The sequence below is a fragment of the Heteronotia binoei genome, chromosome 16, assembly GCF_032191835.1.
Source record: "Heteronotia binoei isolate CCM8104 ecotype False Entrance Well chromosome 16, APGP_CSIRO_Hbin_v1, whole genome shotgun sequence".
Classification (NCBI taxonomy): Eukaryota; Metazoa; Chordata; class Lepidosauria; order Squamata; family Gekkonidae; genus Heteronotia; species Heteronotia binoei.
Window position 1 is genome coordinate 14965253 of NC_083238.1, and position 20820 is coordinate 14986072.

Here is a 20820-nt window from a genome sequence, read left to right on the forward strand (position 1 = left end):
AAGCCCTTGGTTTCACTGAAGTGAGGGAAACTTCTTAATCTGATCCTTTTCTCTGGTGAGCGGTGGCAGTAAGTGGTAGGACAAGATAGCCTATCTTGTTGAGTCTTTGCTGGGTTGTAAAATCAAATTGTCATAGAGATTAAATGTGATAACGTTAAAACAGGTTTTGTGTTTTTAAATTAAAAATCTATACTGACCTGTAGAATGTAAATGCAACAGTGCTTCCACTAAACTAGCTTTTTGGGCGGGGGAAAAGTACTGTTCTCATTCTACATTTATGTAAGTCAAAGCCAGCCAGGAAATATTTTCATTTAACCCATCTGGTACCAAGTTGGTCAGATGCAGAATCTACTCTGCTCCCCTTCTAAGAAGAATCTTATTGTTATGGCCCAAAAGGAGAAATCTGTGTATAGCCCAAAAGGAGAAATCAGTTCAGGCATGGTTATATTCTACAAAATGTTGTACCAATGCTGCACCTATTTTTTTATACAAGATTGTGTTTATGTTCCCTAATGTGCACCTTAAGTTTCCTTTCATTTTACCCACATATAATTTGTCACAAGGACATCTGATCACATACAACCACCCAATCAGAGTTCCAGCTTGTGAAATGCTTTAGGGTGTACTGTTTTTCATTAGGTGGGTTGATAAAATTTTTAATGGAGCTTGTGAATCTACAAGAGGTACAGTTTTTACAGGGGAAATGACCGCTTGAGAAACTAGATCCTGGTAAGATTTTCTGTGAGGTAACAGGACGAAATGTATGGTGTGAACTAATTTGTCCTACAGATTAGATGGGGGGGGGGGGTTGTCCACAGGTTATGTCATATAAACTAGGGTTACCATTTCCCATGAGGGGCCAGGGGATCCCTCGCTTTTGCAGAAATCCCCTCCCCCAACACAACGACATTGTGCGTGACACACTGACATCAGCCAGAAGTGACGTGGGCACGCCAGTGATGTTGGGTGGGTGATGCTCTGGTTTTGGGGGGAAACTCCATGGTTTGAGGGCAGTTTTACCAGAGATTTGCCCCAAAACCAGAGCGTCACTCCTGATGTCACTGGTGGGCCCACATCACTTCTGGGCAATGTACGCATGCTGCACGATGTCCCTGCTCGCTTCCGGAATGTCTCTGCAATCCTTCTGCCAGCATGACCATAAGACCTTGCAACCCTACATATTTGCCAATAGAATTTTTCAATAAGCATAACATTTTCTTTCTTAACAGCAATTGCAGAGAGTGCTACCAAAAAGAGGTGGGGGAGGGACACTAGTGTCTTTCATAAAGTGTATTTTCTATTGTAGATGCCTCCCCCTTTGTTAAATATTTGTTTATAGGGAGACAGCATCTATTGTAGTCAGCAGAGTCACTTCATCAACCTGAGATAGGGAAGGAGGCCAATGCAAAATTTCTCCAGGGCCATGGCATGCGAAGGGCCAGTTTGGTGAGAGCCAGTTTGGTGTAGTGGTTAAGTGTGCGGACTCTTATCTGGGAGAACCGGGTTTGATTCCCCACTCCTCCACTTGCACCTGCTGGAATGGCCTTGGGTCAGCCATAGATCTGGCAGAGGTTGTCCTTGAAAGGGCAGCTGCTGTGAGAGTCCTCTCCAGCCCCACCCACCTCACAGGGTGTCTGTTGTGGGGGAGGACTCTTATATGGGAGAACCGGGTTTGATTCCCCACTCCTCCACTTGCACCTGCTAGCATGGCCTTGGGTCAGCCATAGCTCTGGCAGAGGTTGTCCTTGAAAGGGCAGCTGCTGTGAGAGTCCTCTCCAGCCCCACCCACCTCGCAGGGTGTTTGTTGTGGGGGAGGAAGGGAAAGGAGATTGTGAGCCACTCTGAGACTCTTCGGAGTGGAGGGCGGGATATAAATCCAATATCATCATCATCATCATCATCATCATCATCATCATCATCATCATCATCATCATCATCATCATCATCATCATCATCTTCTTCTTCTTCTTCTTCTTCTTCTTCTTCTTCTTCTTCTTCTTCTTCTTCTTCTTCTTCTTCTTCTTCTTCTTCTTCTTCTTCTTCTTCTTCTTCTTCTTCTTCTTCTTCTTCTTCTTCTTCTTCTTCTTCTTCTTCTTCTTCTTTTCTGTTTTGTTTCTTTTGAAGAGCATATGATACATTTATGCATTTCTTATTAACAAGAAAGAATTCTTGCAATGTACTATTTAACAGCCCAAATGTGTTGCCTGTTTGTGTTTATATATTTTGACCACGTTTTCTGTTAGAATTCTGCTATGTGGTGATGAATAATGCCTGCACCAGGTTTGGATATGGTTTAGGATTTTAAATGCAACTCTAGATTATTTTTGAACGTTTCTTCTTCTTTGTGCCCTCTTGTTTTCAATGTGTCACTTGCTAAGGGTGACCAAAGGGTCACCCTTGCATCTTTTCAGGACAATGAATGACGATAGCAAGACACTGCAGAGTTCGTTAGACACTTGGGAGCAAGCAGTTTTAAATGCTGATCATTTCACAGCACAGTATTTTGTCTGCAGACCATCCTTGTTGGGCAAGGTTTTTTTTTAATCTAGCTTTTTTGAAGAAGTGGACTAGCCGTCGGTTACCACTTGTCATTCGCCTTCAAATGGTGGGTTCCTCTTGATTAAGTTCATGGGAAGAGAGGAGCACTTTGTTGTCTGAATTTGAAGGGCTTCTTTGGCCTGTTAAATTCCTCATGTGAGTGTGTGAATATATCATCGCAACAGAAAGTTTCGTATGGACAGGGCTATACATGTGTTGAGTCAGCAGCTAAATAAATACATTTACAGAATTTTATGGGAGAAACTGTATGAGAACCCATGTGGACACATGAGAAGATTCACCAGTCCAACTATTTCTGTCTGTCAAGTTTTCGACCAGTTAGGCTTTTTCAACTCTAACCCTCTAGGATTAATCCAAAAGAGGATATGTCCCTTTTGTGAATGGGTTTAGCAGCTTTAGAAGGAGCAGTTGCCTTTTGCTCTGCTGCTGATTTCATTTTCCCTGGCCACTGAACAAAATAAGAAAAAAATGTGCATCAACTCAGAGCAATAAGTTGGTGATCAATCTGGATCACCTATGTGACTGACACAGAAAATATTGCCTGTAAATTCAGTTGGTTTTCTCATAGCACTACATAACCAAATCCAGTTATCTATATGACAGTAACCTTTCATCATATTATCCTTAACTGGCTGTGATCACCAAAGTGATTAAACAAGAAAAGTAAGCAGTGATTTCATTGGAGATGGGGTGGGGCATGGAAATCAGAGCAGAGCTGTTTCCCCCTGTATCTCTTTTCCTCCTTCTGGCGACTCCCATATCCTCGCTTTTATTCCTTCCATCAGTGCTCCCCACCCATTCACCAGCATACCATTTATTTGCCACCTATTTTCAGCTATATTGTATCATTTATTTATTTCATTTATTTCCTGCTTTTCTTCACAACAGGGCCACAGAGCAGCTGGAATCATTCTCCTCTCCTTGATTTTATCCTCACAACAATGTGAGGGAAGTTAGGCTTAATTTAGTTTATCATTATTATGATCTGAGATCAGCCGTCAAGAATATCAGCAATATGTAGTACACATTGGATGCATGAAATAGATATTCTGTTCAGAAAATATACAATTAATAGTAATAATAAAAATTATTAAAACATTAGACTATGTTCTTCTGTCTTGTTAAATATGCTGGAGTGCAGAATCTTGCTACCTTAAGGGTAGTTTTGTTGAAACATTTGGCAAGAAAAATTATAAAAGTAATTTGATCTACCTGGATATTTGGACAGAATTGGGGTATTGTACATATTCTGAATATCCTGGTAAAATTGGTAGATGGGAGGGCATTAAACCAGGCCAGAGTAAAGGCTCTGCGGTGTTTGGGGAATTCTAATGTAAATCGATGGAACAAAAATTTTGTTACAGTTCCCAGCTGCCAGAGTGAGCCTGTGATCTGTCGACTTTGTTAACCATGGAGTTTTGCCCAAAATACCAGAGTGTCACTGCGTGATATTCCCAGTGGGATGACATCATTTCTGTGTGGGGGTGGTGACAAATTGGGAGAGTCCCAGGTCCATGTCCTGCTTAAGCAGGAATTCCCTAAGGATTGAGTTCTTATTGTTTATGGACCTGGCTTTACATAACACCAATGACAGAGACGGGCTCTTCTTGGCCCCACTACCTGCCACTGTCGGGATGGGACGCAGGCTGGAAGGAGGCCGAGCACTGTTCTGTCTCCGCCTCCTTCAATTATCCTTCCCTCCTTACCTTGAGTGAAAACTATCTGAAAGGATTAATAAAATTAATCCAAGGGGGGGGGGGAAGAGGTTTAACTTGAGCCAGAAGCCTGTACCTTGGAACCAAGCATGCACTTCTTTCTAGTGGAACCAACCCTGAGTCTAGTGTAAGTAGAGCATTGGGTACACAATGAGGTACTCCAAATAAGGATCTAAGAAACCTGGAATGGATTGCTTGTAGTTTACTGTAGTCATCATACAGACATATTTGTGAACCATACATAAGCTGGGGAACCACCTTGCCCTGAAAGACTTTCAATACATATGGTATATGAGAACCCCCTTTTGGAAAGAAGAATCTTAAAGTTACTATTGCTGCTCTTTGGGCAGATTCAGTTTCATGGGAAAGCTGAGCTGTCCATGAGCCAGACGGTTGGAAGTTTAAGCTAGCCTGCAGATGTGTCAGTGACAGGGTTGGCGCATGGGACTAGGCCAGATAGATGAATGCCTAGGGCACCACCTGGCCTACAGGGGCACTGTCAGGTACCCCCTCCCCCCGCCCTGCTGCTCTCGGCTTTCTGGGTTTGTGCAGATCCAGGAAAGCGAGAGCGGCTGGGCGGCATGTGCTCTCCTCAAAGCCCGCCTTCCCTTAGAGAGCATGCCCCGCCCTGCTGCTCTTGGCTTCGAAGTCCTGGAAATCACTGACAGAAATCAAAGCTTGAAGGCTGACAGTACTGTTCTGGTTGTTTAGCAATGACCACTGAGGGCATTCATCACTTAAACTATAGGCATTGCTTCTATTATTTTGACTCCCCTCAACAATTTCAGATTTTTCTGTCAACTTGGAGTCCCACCCCCTCCCAGGTTTGTAGGAAGATCTTAGCCTGATCTAGCCTGTTATTGTTAGATTTTGGGAGCTAATCAGGGTCAGCCTTGGCTAGTATTTGGATGGGAGAACACCAAGCCTAGGGTCACTATGCAGAAGCAGGCAGTAGCAAATCATCTCTGAATGTATGAAGTCACCATAAGTCAGTTGCAATGAGACAGCACTTCCCACCACAGAAGGATCTTGTTGGTCTCTGGATTTAAGTATCTGGCCATGTTGAGAATTAGATATACTGGTAACGCAGCTGCTGTATTACGTGGTCGCTCTTTTCAAAGAACACATGTAGGTAAAAAGAACTAGCATAGAAAGAGCAGGAACAAGTGAACTGTTCCCACTCTTCATCTGTTTGTGATCACCAGGATATGAGCACGGATCCAACCAACAGGGAAGCTGGCATTTTCAGGTGTTCCTGATCGTGGAGCTTAGCCAGTGCATTTGTACTTTGAACATGCCGTGCTCGTGTTCTAGCAGTCACACATAGCTGATGACAGGGGCGATATGCTTGTTCTTGCTTTCCCTTCACTTTGTGATGTTACCTGGGATAGGTCACACACAAATTGTTAACATGTTAATAGTGGCCTCTCAGTGCAGGCTAGGGTTGCCAAGTCCAATTCAAGAAATATCTGTGGACTTTGGGGGTGGAGCCAGGAGACTTTGGGGGTGGAGCCAGGAGACATTAGGGGTGGAGCCAAGATCAAGGCTGTGACAAGCACAATTGAACTCCAAAGGGAGTTCTGGCCCTCACATTTAAAGGGACGGCACACCTTTTCAATTCCTTCCTTCCATAGGAAATAATGAAGGATAGGGGCGCCTCCTTTTGGGGCTCATAGAATTGGATCCCCTGGTCCAATCTTTTTGAAACTTGGGGGGTATTTTGGGGAGAGGCACTAGATGCTGTACTGAAAAATTGGTGCCTCTACCCCAAAAAACAGCCCCCCCAGAGCCCCAGATTCCCGCAGATCAATTCTCCATGATTTTCTATGGGAATAAATCTCCATAGGGAATAACAGAGTTCCCAGAAGACATTTCCTTCCCCTCCCCCCGCTTTCTGATGACCCTGAAGCGGGGGGGGAGGGCCTCCAAACCGGGGGATCCCCTGCCCCCACCTGGGGATTGGCAACCCTAGTGCAGGCACATGTGTAAAATAATCAAGCATAATCATTGCATGACTGCATAATGAAAAACCACCTAGTATAAGTATGTCTGAATCAGAGCAGTGGTTAATCATGACCAATATTTTTCTTCTTCTCCCTGCTGGTAGCAGTCCAGGATCTTGGTGTCTTGTCCTTTTCTAAAGCTGTCTCTTTTTCTAGCTTTGCTTCCAAAGTTTCTTTTAACTTGAGAGAACCTAGGGATTGAATTTTGGAATCTAATTCATTAAAAGCGTTAGCGATGCTGCTGCATGCCAAGATGTTCCTCCTCAGCCTTGAAGACTTTCGTGTATCCTTTGACATGACAATCATGTTTGGAAGATCCAACTATGCCACTGCCCAAAGGATGCCAGTCCTTTGGGCAGTGGCATAGTTACTGTTCTTCCTCAGAACGCTATAGTCCGGTTGCACTTCTCTGTACCCATGAGCACATGAAGCTGCCTTGTACCGAATCAGACCTGTGGTTCATCAAAGTCAGCATTGTCTATCAAGACAGACAGTGGTTCTCCAGGGTCTCAGGCAGAGTCTTTCACATCACCTATTGCCAGATCTTTTTCATTTGAGATGCTGGGGATTTAACCTGGGACCTTCGGCACGCTCTACTGCTCAGACATTTGAGGCGTATACAGGTATGACATTTAGTTATTAACTTTTAACTCACTTGTGTTTTTTTTTTCTCTTTCCCCCCAATTTCTGCATTCCAGGTACATTTTTCTTCTGGAGTCAAAGAGGACCTACTCCCAAGAAATCCGCATGTTTGAGTCTCCCCCTCTGCCATGGAATCCTGGCCTTTGTTGGCCTGGGTCTTCCTCCTTAGTCTCCTTCCAAGCCACTTGAAAGTAATCCAAGCCCGAGACTTTACAGTAAAAGATATTGTCTACCTTCACCCTTCAAGTAAGACTCATGGAACTGCTTAATATAATGTCACGTTCCTGTGCAAAGACTATAAGCAGGGGAGACAAGTTAACATTCAAAGAGCAAAAGCAATGGGTGAAACTGATTGAACATATATGAACATCTGAAGCTGCCTTATACTGAATCAGACCCTCGGTCCATCAAAGTCAGTATTGTCTTCTCAGACTGGCAGCGGCTCTCCAGGGTCTCAAGCTGAGGTTTTTCACACCTATTTGCCTGGACCCTTTTTTGGAGATGCCAGGGATTGAACCTGGGACCTTCTGCTTCCCAAGCAGATGCTCTACCACTGAGCCACCGTCCCTCCCCTCAATTCTGCACTTAGCACGTGCCTCCTTTCTGTGTGGGGCTCTTTACGGCAGCTCTTTTTCCTGGATTCTGCATTGGCATCTCTGGAATGGGGCTGCATGTCCCCTGCTTGCTCCCTACCCTGCACAAACTTGAGAGCCAAAAACAAAACCAGGACAAAAGCTAATGCGGAATTGGTAAAACAGGCTAGAATTGCGGCAAAGTGAACGGCTTTCTAAAATGTGGAGGGTTGTGTAATTGGAAGACTTGTGCTATTTCAGACCAGTGGGGAGGGACAGCCGATGCCTTCCAAGTCTGCAAGCACTCAAAGCTCCTCCCTTGACACTGCACATAAACAACTGAAGAACTTTTTAGCAACAAGCATGATAAGATAGCTCAGTGGAACCTTCAGAGACAGCATGCCACTGTTTCATTCACCACCAGCGTGTGAATGCTATTTGTCCGCTATAATCTCCATTAGGCAGATGGTAAATAAAAACCTCTTTTTAAAATGCTTCTGGAAACAAGGCAAATGCTGACAATTAAACGGTTCATAAAAGTTACGTTGGGGTTTTTAACTGCTGAAAGTGACTCTCTTGCCCTCTTCAAATAAAGGAGACCATAAAAACCAGAAAACGCTTCTGGAAAAATGGCACTGAGTGCTAATAGTGGCAGTTTAATATATTATGACAACGAAACAACGCTGGTTCAGGGCCAAGCCTGTTTTCCCATTCTATCTGTGATCCTTCTGGGAAAAAGATAGGACTGGGAATTTGCAAATCTAATACCAGCCTTTTGCCTATGGATGAAGGCTGCTGAATCCTTAATTGTCCTTGTTCTTCGTTGACTATGCATTACCTGATTACAGATAAACTCATGTACACAGTTCAGTAAAACCATATTTTAAAAGAAGGCACAATCGGGTTGGACAAAAGCACATTTATGTAGAAGAAGAAGAAGATACTGGATTTATATCCCGCCCTCCACTCAGAAGAGTCTCAGAGCGGCTCACAATCTCCTTTCCCTTCCTCCCCCACAACAGACACCCTGTGAGGTGGGTGGGGCTGAGAGGGCTCTCACAGCAGCTGCCCTTTCAAGGACAACCTCTGCCAGAGCTATGGCTGACCCAAGGCCATGCTAGCAGGTGCAAGTAGAGAAGTGGGGACTCAAACCCGGTTCTCCCAGATAAGAGTCCGCACACTTAACCACTACAGCAAACTGTAGTTCCTTGCTGTGTTCTTAGTACTCCTCCCGTCCAAAAGAAAAAGAAACAGCAACCCGGGAGGAAGAAATAGCGGGCCTTTTCCTTATTCCCACTTCCAAGGACAAGTCAGTCATCCCATAGAATGCAGATACAGAGTCTTATATTCTAATAGGGACGTCTGCAAATCATTGGAAACTTAAATCCAGTGATGGGGAGCTGTGAATAGGCAAGACAGATGATTCTACAAACCAGAAAAGGGGCCAAGGTGTGCAGACAAATGTGAAGACTAAAAAAAAAAAATACATTGGGGAGTTTAAAAATATCTGAAAATGATAAAAGAGCATATGTAGCTTTAAAAATGGATTCCCGCCGTGGCTGTTGCTAGGCAACTACAGTATTCCAGGCTAGGGCTTTGTGAGTGAAAAAGCAGGGGAGGGGGGGCAGTGCACTTGTGGGAGAAAACTCTTAAAGCCTCAGAGCTCCCCATCCTCCGTCTTCGGAATTGGCACACTCAGCTCCACCTCCTGGATCTGTGCTCCACGAATCCAATCTCGATTGTGCTCCCCTTTGCTTCATCATGCCTCCTTTGAACTGCCAGCAAAAAATGGCTAAAGACGAGACCAAGGACAAGGAGAAATGCAAATCCACCTCTCAGCAGACTGCTCCCTTCTTAACTCCTGATCCTAGGCTAGCCTTGCAGGACAAACCAGGACTCCATTGCCAAGGTCCACACCTGTTTCCATCTTGAATGTAGATGTCGATGCAGGCTTACCACAGGGACAGATTCCCTGTGAGCCTGATCCAGAGTAAATAGCCGTGGTTCTGTGGTCTTAGCCCCAACTGCCTATACTGTGGCTTTCATACACATACATGATGTTTCCAGGATATAGGGAAGAATGGGATATAGGATATACGGAAGAATTCATAAGCTCCAGGGGCACAAGTTTGTAAATCAAATCAAATCAACCTTTAATGGCATATAAAAAAGTTAGGAAACAATAGGTTAAAAGGCAATGGATAGATTAAGATACAAAATATCAGGAATAAAACAAGTTACATAGGATTACGGTTAAATGAGACAACAAAACTGGTCCTTGTCTTGACGAATCTTTTCGGCCCAGTACAGAAATGAGGCAGTGTTCGCAGTTATGTCAGGAGTAACATCCTTCAGAAGAAGCAGGACCTTATCAGGATCAGCCAGACCCATCTTATTTAGAAGAATATGATCCAAAAATCGGCAGCGAATACTTACATAAAAAGGGCAGTACAAAAGAATATGTGAAATGGTTTCAATAGATCCGGACTTACACGGGCATAATCTAGCCGAGAAGGGTATATTATGAAATCTACCATATAGAACTGCTGATGGCATAACATCAAATCTTGCCAGTGAAAAGGCCCTACGCTGTTGAGGACTTTGCAAAGAATAGAGATAAGAAGCCATATGGCCGACATTGAACGAAAGCCCTAGACTCACAGGAGAGCAAGTTTTATTAGCGGCACTGAGGAGATTTTGAAATTCAATATCCAGGATTCTGGCTTTAATCATGCGCAATGCCTCTGTTTGTGAGAGCATAGATAATGACTCTATGGACAAACCAACAGTGCGAATCTTTTTCTCGATAGAGTCTAGCCAACTAGAGTATCTAGATTCTGATAACATTTGAGTAATAAGACTAGAAGGGTCAGAGTTATAGTGTATTCGCAACCAGTATTTGACAGTTAAAAGCCATGCCCTAGTTTCAAGTGGAACCTGCCCCGATTCTAGGCATAGGGCTGCATAAGGCACACAACAAGGCAAGTTTGTATCATTACTCTCATCAGGTGTCATTGTACTCACCTTCAGTGACTGTTGTGCGCCGGCTGTATTCTCCTCTATCTGCAGTGAGCAGCAGCAATTGAATCTGATGGAAACATCAACATTGGATCCAAGCCCAGAAGAGAGGGTTGGTGAGCCGTCTCCAGCATATCCCGCAGAGGATCTCCAAATGTTTGGAGAACAAATGATTCGTATGGCTCAGTCTCTCGAGATAGAAGTCATTACCTTGGAGCACGAACCAAAAGAGAAAAATACTGAGTCACCTATTCTCAGAGTCTCCTGGGATTATTGCATTCCCGGTGTTGGGAGGGCCATGAGGACCTCACACAGGAACTGTGTCAAAAGCCCTAACCTACTTTGAGAAGAATAGAATGTTTTTTATAAGATCAGAAAAGAGCCATTTAATTACCTGATGAGTCATCCTCCACCAAATTCCGTGGTGACAGGCCTACCGCTCTGCTCCCACAGATAGAAAGGGAAGAAAGCTGGATGTCCTAGGTCAGAACTTATATTCTTCAGTAGCATTAAGTATCAAAATCTCTATTATGTCTGGTTATCAGCTCTTCTTATGGGAGAGGATTCTTCCATTCCTGGAACGCCTGTCTGAGGATAGGTATCCCCTTGCTAAAGTTCTGCATACCGGGGCCATTAAACTGTTGAAGCAGCAGATTAATCTGGGACAGCATTCAGTGGATTCAGCTGCATGGACCATGGCAAGCTCCCTTGTGTTCAGACGCTATGTGTGGTTAAGATCACTGGTGGTACCTATGGAGATAAGGCTTATTAAAGTTGAGGACTTATTTTTCAAAGGTTCCACTTTCTCCTCTGCCACCAAGACAGACAAGATGCTTTCCTGGATAAAGAAAAACAGACAGCTAAGACCCTGGGAGTGTTACAGTCATCCACATCCCAATTTAAGCAGAGGCCTTTTGTGAAACTGTCCTGGCACCCATATCAGAGAAACGACCATTTATCTGGCTCCTCAGGGTCTTAGTATCTTACCTCTAAACCACGTACCTAACAACAGGGTTTCAGCTGACCTAGGTCGAACCAACAACCACCCTCTTCCAGAGAGGTGACCTCATGCTGAAAATCATCATTTTGACTAGCATTGTTGCCAACTCATGTCAAGTTCAGGGACAGCCTAGTTCAGTTTTGTTCTGCCTGTGTGGCTGTTACCTCCTATGAGTGGGTTTTGTCCATAGTTATATTTGATAGCAGATTAGAATTTATTACCCATTGCTTTTACCCATTTATTTATTACCCATTACCTTTAAGAGGATCTAACCAGGCAGCTTTGGATCTTGCCCAGACTTGGGCCATCTTAATTGATAAGGGTACCATTGGGGAGGTTGTGGACTCCCAGGCATTTGATCAGTCAATCAAGCCGAAGCAGGCTCAGGGCGGCTAACAACATTAAATCAAATACAGTAGTTATACAATAATATTTAAAAGCAATAGCTAATATAACAGTTTAATTAAAATTCTAAAATTAATAAAATTAACATCCTGGTGCTATTTGAGGGTTTCTTCTTCCGTATGTTTCTAGTAGATAAGCAAGATGGGGGAGTTAGACCCATTTTAGATCTCAGAAATTTGAATGTTTTTATTCATGTTTCTAAATTCTGTATGGAGTCCATTCCTTCAGTTTTACAAATTGAAATTTAATTGTTGATTCATCATTATTGATTTGAAGGATGCCTATTTTCACATTTCGGTCCACCCTCGACATTGCGAATTTCTATATGTTTTTCATGTGAGGAGTGAGTTTTTCAGTACCCTTTGTACTGTCCTACCCTTTGGTTTAGCCACCGCACCTGGGTTTTCTTGAAGTGTTTAGTCCTGGTTATTGTCTACCTTTGTATGTGGGGTTGCTGTACATCCCCTTACCTTAGGCCGTTTTCCCACAGAGCTTACTGCAGAGCGACGTCCCTCTTCACCGCACAGCGTCTGCGCGGATTTCCCACCAACTGCTCCGCAGAACCAGGAAGTGCCGGATTTTTTGCGTCGCAGATGTAAACCGCTAAAAACCAGTTTACGTTAGCAACACAAAAGCCGCGGCTCTTCCTGGTTATGTGGAGCAGTTGGTGGGAAATCCACGCAGACGCTGCGCGGTGAAGAGGGATGTCGCTCCGTGGTAAGCTCTGTGGGAAAATGGCCTTAGACAATTGATTACTGGTGGTGGATTCTAAGGACCAATACAAGGGTGATTGAGAGAACTTGATTTTATAGAGATACATTACAAAAGAGGAGGGTTGGAACAAGTGGGCTCCAAACAACTTGGTATTAGTGTCATATTTTTAGCACTCACATTTATAAGTAATTCAGAATCTAGACATCAGGGATTATCTCCCCCCCCCACCCTTGACAGAAGACAAAAAGGCATCATTGCATTTTACTTTTGGAAGACGCAGTTCTCAATTTCATAGCGTCTATCTGAACTGTAAGAATGTAGCAACTGTAAGATTGTACCAAGGCAGTGTAAGAATGTACCAAGGGGTGGAAAGAGGGAGAGAGTTTTGTATGATATAAGAAGTGGATGGAGACTGCTAGTCAATGTACAATCACTATAACAGCTTTTCATCTTTCCCAACACTAAGCACTCTTGTGACAGCTTCTAGGAAATATTGGTAGCCACAGTTATGCTTTAAGGGCCTCTTTTTATATATATAAAGGTGTATGCTGGCTAGTTGCTACATAATCTGCAGTGTTCCTAGAAAGCAGATATTAATATTAAGGATGACATTGACTAAGATGCTGATTTGCAAAACATACAGTATGTCACAGAAGTGAGTACACCCCCTCACATTTTGTAAATATTTAAGTATATCTTTTCATGTGACAACACTGAAGAAATGACACTTGACTACAATGTACAGTAGTGAGTCTACAGCTTGTATAACAGTGTAAATGTGCTGTCCCCTCAAAATTACGCAACACACAGCCTTTAATGTCTAAACTGCTGGCAACAAAGGTGAATACACCCCTAAGTGATAATGTCCAAATGGGGCCCAAAGTGTCAATATTTTGTATGGCCACCATTATTTTCCAGCACTCCCTTAATCCTTTTAGGCATAGAGTTCACCAGAGCTTCACAGGTTGCCACTGGAATCCTCTTCCACTCCTCCATGACGACATCACGTAGCTGGTGGATGTTAGAGACTTTGCGCACCTTCACCTTCCATTTCAGGATGCCCCACAGATGCTCAGTAGGGTTTAGGTCTGGAGACATGTTTGGCCAGTCCCATCACCTTTTCCTTCAGCTTCTTTAGCAAAGCAGTGGTCATTTTGGAGGTGTGTTTGGGGTCGTTATCATGTTGGAATACTGCCCTGCGGCCCAGTCTCCAAAGGGAGGGGATCATGCTCTGCTTCAGTATGTCAGTGTACATGTTGGCATTCATGGTTCCCTCAATGAACTGTAGCTCCCCAGTGCCAGTAGCACTCATGCAGCCCCAGACCATAACATCCCCACCACCATGCTTGACTGTAGGCAAGACACACTTGTCTTTGTACTCCTCACCTGGTTGCCACCACACACGCTTGACACCATCTGAACCAAATAAGTTTATTTTGGTCTCATCGGACCACAGGACATGATTCCAGAAATCCATGTCCTTAGTCTGCTTGTCTGCAGCAAACCGTTTTCAGGCTTTCTTGTGCATCATCTTTAGAAGAGGCTTCCTTCTGGGACAACAGCCCTGCAGACCAATTTGATGCAGCGTGCGGTGTATGGTCTGAGCACTGACAGGCTGACCCCCCAGCCCTTCAACCTCTGTAGAAATGCTGGCAGTACTCATACGTCTATTTCCCAAAGCCAGCCTCTGGATATGACGCTGAGAATGGGCACTCAACTTCTTTGGTTGACCATGGCGAGGCCTGTTCTGAGTGGATCTGTTCTGTTAAACCGCTGTATGGTCTTGGCCATCGTGCTGCAGCTCATTTTCAGGGTCTTGGCAATCTTCTTATAGCCTAGGCCATCTTTATGTAGAGCAACAATTCATTTTTTTCAGATCCTCAGGGAGTTCATTGCCATGAGGTGCTATGTGGAGCTTCCAGTGACCAGTATGAGGGAGTGAGAGTGATAACCTGCTCCCCCTTCACACCTGATACCTTGTACCACTAACGAGTCACATGACACCAAGGAGGGAAAACGGCTACTTGGGACCCATTTGGACATTATCACTTAGGGATGTACTCACTTTTGTTGCCAGCAGTTTAGACATTAATGGCTGTGTGTTGCGTAATTTTGAGGGGACAGTACATTTGGACTGTTATACAAGCTGTAGACTCGCTACTTTACATTGTAGCCAAGTGTCATTTCTTCAGTGTTGTCACCTGAAAAGATATACTTAAATATTTACAAAATGTGAGGGGGTGTACTCACTTCTGTGACATACTGTAGTTCAGATGTCAGTGAGAATTTCTTTAATACATTACAGTCTTCAGATCTCTGTTTCCTGCTAAAAATATGAAACGTTGCATTGTCATTTTAATGTTATTTGTAGTAAAAACTTAGTTAACCAGACAGCTTGGTTGACCAGCATGCTGGCTGGACATCTTGTATAGGTGCAGAGTAAAAGCTTTGCTAACTGACATAGCTGGTTAATTGGCAGCCACAATTTTCCATGAATGACAGCTAACAAAGATTTTAGTGCACTTGCTGTTAGATAAATTGAAACTAGAATTGTGCTTAAACTGCGGTGAAATTAATGCAGACGGCTATCTAGGCTGACAGAGGGCTATCACGGTAGACAAGGCCTTTCCAAGGCAAAGCTTATATCTACAAGCATATTTTGATCATTAGTAAAATAAATGGCCCAAAATGAGATGATAAGCTAATTAATTTCACTTTGGTTTTATGTCTTTTTATCCCCAGCCACTCCGTACCCTGGTGGATTCAAATGTTTCACTTGTGAAAAAGCCATAGACAACTATGAATGCAACCAGTGGGCTCCAGATATCTATTGCCCCAAAGGTAAATGAACTGCTTGTTGCTAAGTCTTTTTCATGATGTGTGTTCCACTCTAGGGCTGACAGAACCCCACTCCAGAAATTCCTCTTGAGAACTGTGCCTTTACCACTCCCTGCCCCAAGTAGTCCTCTGTGGGATAAGGCCTAATTGGTGATGTGCAGGCCACAACGCCAGCTAAGTGTTTTATCAACCCATACAAGATAGTAATTTGTGTCAAGACTTATCCAGAGCTTAGCTTGGAAATTTCTCACAATCTCTCCATGGGGAAAAAAAACCTCCAGTCCTCTTTTCCCCCATTTGCCCTTTCCTCTTTTTTCAGTTCCATCCACCTAACAATAAAGATGCAATTTTTAACAGTTTACCAAAATAATCGAAGAAAGGGAATTTTTAAAATGTTGATTTTTGGTGCTATGTCAATCAGGGAGTATGTGCAGAAGACTGAAGAAATCCCTTTGCATACCCAAGCTTGTAGTCATTGGGGGGGGGGCGGGCTGTGGAGGTCATGCCCCCACTTCCTGCTGGGGTGCCCTTGCTCAGTGGCCCCAACCTTCCCTCCCTCCCCTGCTACACCCACAGCTGCTTGAGGGACCGCAGGAGTGAAACTTGCATGAGAGGAGTGTGCAGGAGAAGGCACTGCCCCTCCCACACAATTTAATTTGCACGGGAGGCTGGCGGCTGCTCCTGCCACCCCTCCTGGCCAATGTAAACAGCCTCATTGCTGTCTCCTGAGGGACTGCAGGGTGAAAGCTGAGAAGGTGAGGGCTGTCCCCTCCCTCTCACATGATTTAAAGTGTGTGGGAGGGGCACCCAAGAGCAGCCACTGGCTTCTTGCATGATTTAATGGCCCGCCAATCAGCTAATCCTTGAGCTTGTTTGGAGGTTCTAGCAGGGGAGCGCAGCTATCGTATACCCTTGACTGAAGAACGGTACACTCCTATCTGGGATGGTCGTCCTCTTCCACCGAGCGCGCAGCTTCGGGAGGGACGCACATGGAGCGGTGAGGGAGGTAGGGGACACCCGCCTAGCCAGCCAGATCAGCCGAATCAACCCTGGCGATCAATGGGGTGACAGATGTCGCACCAAGATTGCCCTCACATCCCCAATCAGCTAATCATTGGGCCCTTTAAATGGCGTAGGAGAAGCAGCAGCTACTCCTGGGTGCCCCTCCAGTACAATTGAAATCATGATGGCAGTAAGGGGGGGAGGGAAGGTCCGGTCCAGCCTGGCGCCCTTAGTCATTGCAGTGGCAGCTGGGGAAGGGGAGCTGCTAAGTGCCGGGAGAGGAAAGGTTTGGCCTTAAGTCACCACAGTGGTGGCAGTGGGGTGGGGAGCCATTCAATGCCCCCCAGCCCATTTGCATGCCTCCAACCTTCAAAATCCTGTCTACAGGCCTGACCCAAACTCCTCCTTTCCTCCATTTCCTGTACCTAGAGGTTTCCATTGCAGTCTGTGGCAACCAAACTGTGCTGGAGAAGAAAGTAGCCAGTAGTAAATAACTCTAATTTGCATTTAACATTGGAGCTTTTGGGAAGAAAGTTCAGAGAGGAGAAAAATTAGCAAATTAGTTTAAAAGAATGTATTTCATGCCTGTTTGATAACTTACATAGCTACGTAATAACTGTGGCAGAAGTGTTGTGATATGACTTTCGAAGCTTCAAATTAGAGATGTGTAAGTGGGGACCTCTGAGACTCTTCTTTGCTCTTATTCCTCCTGCCCTCCTCTGCCAGTCCTTTCCCTCTTTTTTGTCTCACTCCTTTTTCTCTTGTTTTTCCTTTACGTCTCCTCTGCCTTCTCCTGGGCTTACCTGGTGGTGGCGCTCTTGCTCACTCTCCCCAATGTCTTCTGCTCTCCCTCTTGCTTCTTGGGTCACTGCAACATGCACATGCCCCACTTGCTTGCCCTCCCACATGCCTCCCGCCTGGCAGCAACTTTCCTTACCCTTCTGATCACCTGCACTGTGCAGCAGCTCTGGCTGGTTTTGATTGCTTATAGGGCTGCTAACCAACCCTGAAAAGGGAGGTTGAGATCTTGTGACATAACATGGTGACATCTGAGTTCCCTCCCAAGTAAGTAAGCAGTTTTCAAGGTTTAAAATTCTATTACTTTCTTTAGAATTTTTGTGCCAAACTGGAGTCTGATCCAGGTTTGTACCAGCTTTGTCAGTCCCCCCCCACCACCAACTACAACAGTGGTCTAGATTTAGGATTAGATGATTAGATGGATAACTTTTTGTGTGATGCCATGAACTTCAGCTAGTTATAAATATTTATGTAGTGCAAAAAAAAAAGGGGGGGGGTCTGCTTTAAAACCAAGAGATCTGGTGGGTGGGCTTGTATCAGGATGATTAGAGGATAAGCCTTAGAGAGTCCTCCAAATTGGACAGATTGGTACTCTCTAGTTAGAGGGATGGATGGCATAGCCAGCTTAGCTTGCCCTAGCATCGTGTAGCTCACTCCAGGCTGCGCCTCTCCCTCATGATGTTACTTATTTTTATGTTAAACAATTTTATTTGGTAATATATGGTAATTATATCCAATACTAATAAAATATTCATAAACACTTACTGCCTTCCCCATACATTACACTTTCCCCTTCTCCCCTCCCCCCAAATCTTGACTTCCGCTGGTGCCAATTGCCTAAAATTCTAATAAAAGGTATCTTTAACTTTAAAAAAATTCTTAATAATAAGAAAAAAGAATATATATATATATATCATTTTACAAAGAAATAAAAAGAACACCCATTTCTTATACTTTATAAAGTCCCAACCAGTTATTATAGTTTATCATCTTTCTTCTTCTAAAAACCTAAGTGGTATTCTCAAAAATCACCCAATGTCCTTTTACTTTCCATTCCTTTTCTATACATCTTCTGAATTTGTCCCAATCCATTTTAAATCCCTCTAAATCATAGTCTTTCAAGATTCTTGTAAGTTTATCCATTTCACTCCATGACATAACTTTTACAATCCAGTCCCCTTTTTCTGGTATTTTATCTTGCTTCCATAACGGCGCATATAATGCCCTAGCAGCTGAAAGCAAGTACCAAATTACAGTTCTATCTTCTTTTGGAAATTTCTCCATTTGTAATCCCAATAGGAAAGTTTCTGGGGTTCTCTTAAATTCCTATCCCAAGATTCTAGAAATTTCTTGTTGAATCATTTGCCAAAACTGTTTAGCTCTCATGATGTGAGTGCTGGAGTGAGCTACACGATCTACACTCATCTACACTCATGTGGCTTGTGCAGAGAATTGAGCGGGCTTGGCAGTTGGGATTTTATACTGAGATTTGTGTGCTGTAGAGCTTGCACAGAGTGCACTCAGTCCTGGGGATGTAGCATGCTGTTTCCATAAACACATTTTATCATTAACAGTTCAGGAACATCCAAAACTATTGTGTGGATTACAGCTTGCATAGTTTCTCCTTAGTGTCCTGTGGCCATGACATGGCAAAGAGGCTTCATTCACACCATGTAGGATGCAACCTATACAGAAGTTTAGCAAGAGCAGAGGATGCTGGTGAGAGAAACTGCCTCTGTAACACTGGGACAGCCTGCTGTCATGAATCAATGTGTCTGAAGTGACCTCTGATTCATGAACGCTTATGCTGGAAGTAATTTTAACTTTAATACAGCAAACTAACATTGCTGTCTTTATGGAATTAATATTGGGGAGAACCTGTGGCAGAGTCTAGATGGTTTCTTGGCAATCTGTAACATGCTCTGCCTCAGAATCTATTTTCAGCTCTGAACTTTGACAGCTATAGATCAACACACACTATACTGTGGATCAACATAAAATTTACATTAAGAGAGTGGGCAGTTACAAACCTCAGTATAGTTGTATGAATTCTGATACAGTTGTAGTGGAAATTGAGGTCCTGAAATTATTTCACTGTGAACACGCGCTCCAATCTTCCAAATAGCACAAACCAGCGACAATCTCTGAGACAGCTTTGATCACACATAATGTAAACATTCCCAGAATTTCTCTTCTGAATATGGGGAACCAATTTGGAGGAAGGGAACAATAGGGAGCCAGCCTAGCATCAAGGTAGCCTGTCTTGCTTTCTTCCAGTTTTGGGGGAAAGCACCAGGGGGCGACCACGTGCCCTGCCAGGTGAAGGGACAGTCAAACAGAAATTAGTTTGGATGTTCTAATCTTTTAACACCTCCCTGTGGGGCAGAGCAAAGAGGTGATTGGCAATGATAAAGAAAGCAGATGTTAAAATGTGGGGGTGGGCAAAAGAAATAACGGTAGAATTAGATATAAGCTGGAGAGAGGTAGAGAGCAGTGCTGGAGACCCTTTCTCTCTTTCCCCACCACGGGCCAATGCTCATCTTTCATGGGCCTTTGCCTAGGAATAATAATATAGATTAGTTCTACTCAGCTGAGAAATAATAATTAGTGGTAGATTTCAGGCTTGCTAAAAGCAAGAGTTCTGTACAACATATCCAGGTGAACATTAGTACTGACTTGTGCAAATGATTCCCCACTTCAAAGAGGCCACAGATCTGGACATTAAAAGGAGTGTGACTATAGCAGAACTGGAACAAAGACATATGAAATATGGGGGGGGGGGAACACTGAGAAAACTGATGATGGAAAGAAATAAACAAGAGCTTATTGAAACCTCAGATATATAAAAAAAATGTCTATATCTGAAGCAAAAGTCTGTAACAAGAACCACAAATTCTCTCCGGCTACTTAAATTTAGACTCCAGCAAAAATGTGCTAATTAATTGATTCACTCCATTCGCTCATCCCAAGGAACCATATATACTTCATCAAAGGATATAACCAAAGTTTTCCATGAGTATTACTCTTCTTTATATAAAACATCATTGGGGGATGATCTAAACTTTATTGAATATTTAAAAAATGCTAACTTTGATCGGAAACTATCCAAAGATGATATTGAATTCATGGATAGACCTTTCTCTGAATCTGAAGTCTCGGAGGCGTTGTCCTCAATCAAAAATAATAAAGCAATGGGGAAAGATGGATTCCCCGTTGAATTCTATAAAAAATTCAAAGCCAGTTTATTACATCCTCTCACGAAAACTTGTAATTTGGCAATGAAAGAAGGTGTTCTTCCAGAAACCTGGAAGGACTCTAATATACAAAGAAGGTAAAGACAAACAAAATCCCAAATTGTATTTCTATCCTCAATCGTGATTTTAAAATTTTCTCAGCAGTTTTTGGCCCCTAGATTAAATAGAATTGTTAGTACTTATGTTCATACCGACCAGGCAGGTTTCATACCTGGCCGTACAATAAAGGATAATATTAGGAGAACCCTCAATTTGATTCATCATGGCAAAACATCACATGTACCATCTTTAATTCTTTCT

At 43.5% G+C, this 20820-nt stretch overlaps 1 protein-coding gene across 1 annotated transcript in view; it reads left to right on the forward strand.

Moving 5' to 3' along the window:
• LYPD6 (LY6/PLAUR domain containing 6) overlaps positions 1-20820 on the forward strand; it is an 89336-nt gene that overhangs the window by 61925 nt on the left and 6591 nt on the right. Inside the window, exons 2-3 of the mRNA XM_060257096.1 lie at positions 6976-7165; positions 15371-15469. Of these exons, the coding sequence (XP_060113079.1) occupies positions 7048-7165; positions 15371-15469 (217 nt within the window). The 5' untranslated portion in view covers positions 6976-7047. The remainder of the gene's footprint in view (positions 1-6975; positions 7166-15370; positions 15470-20820) is intronic.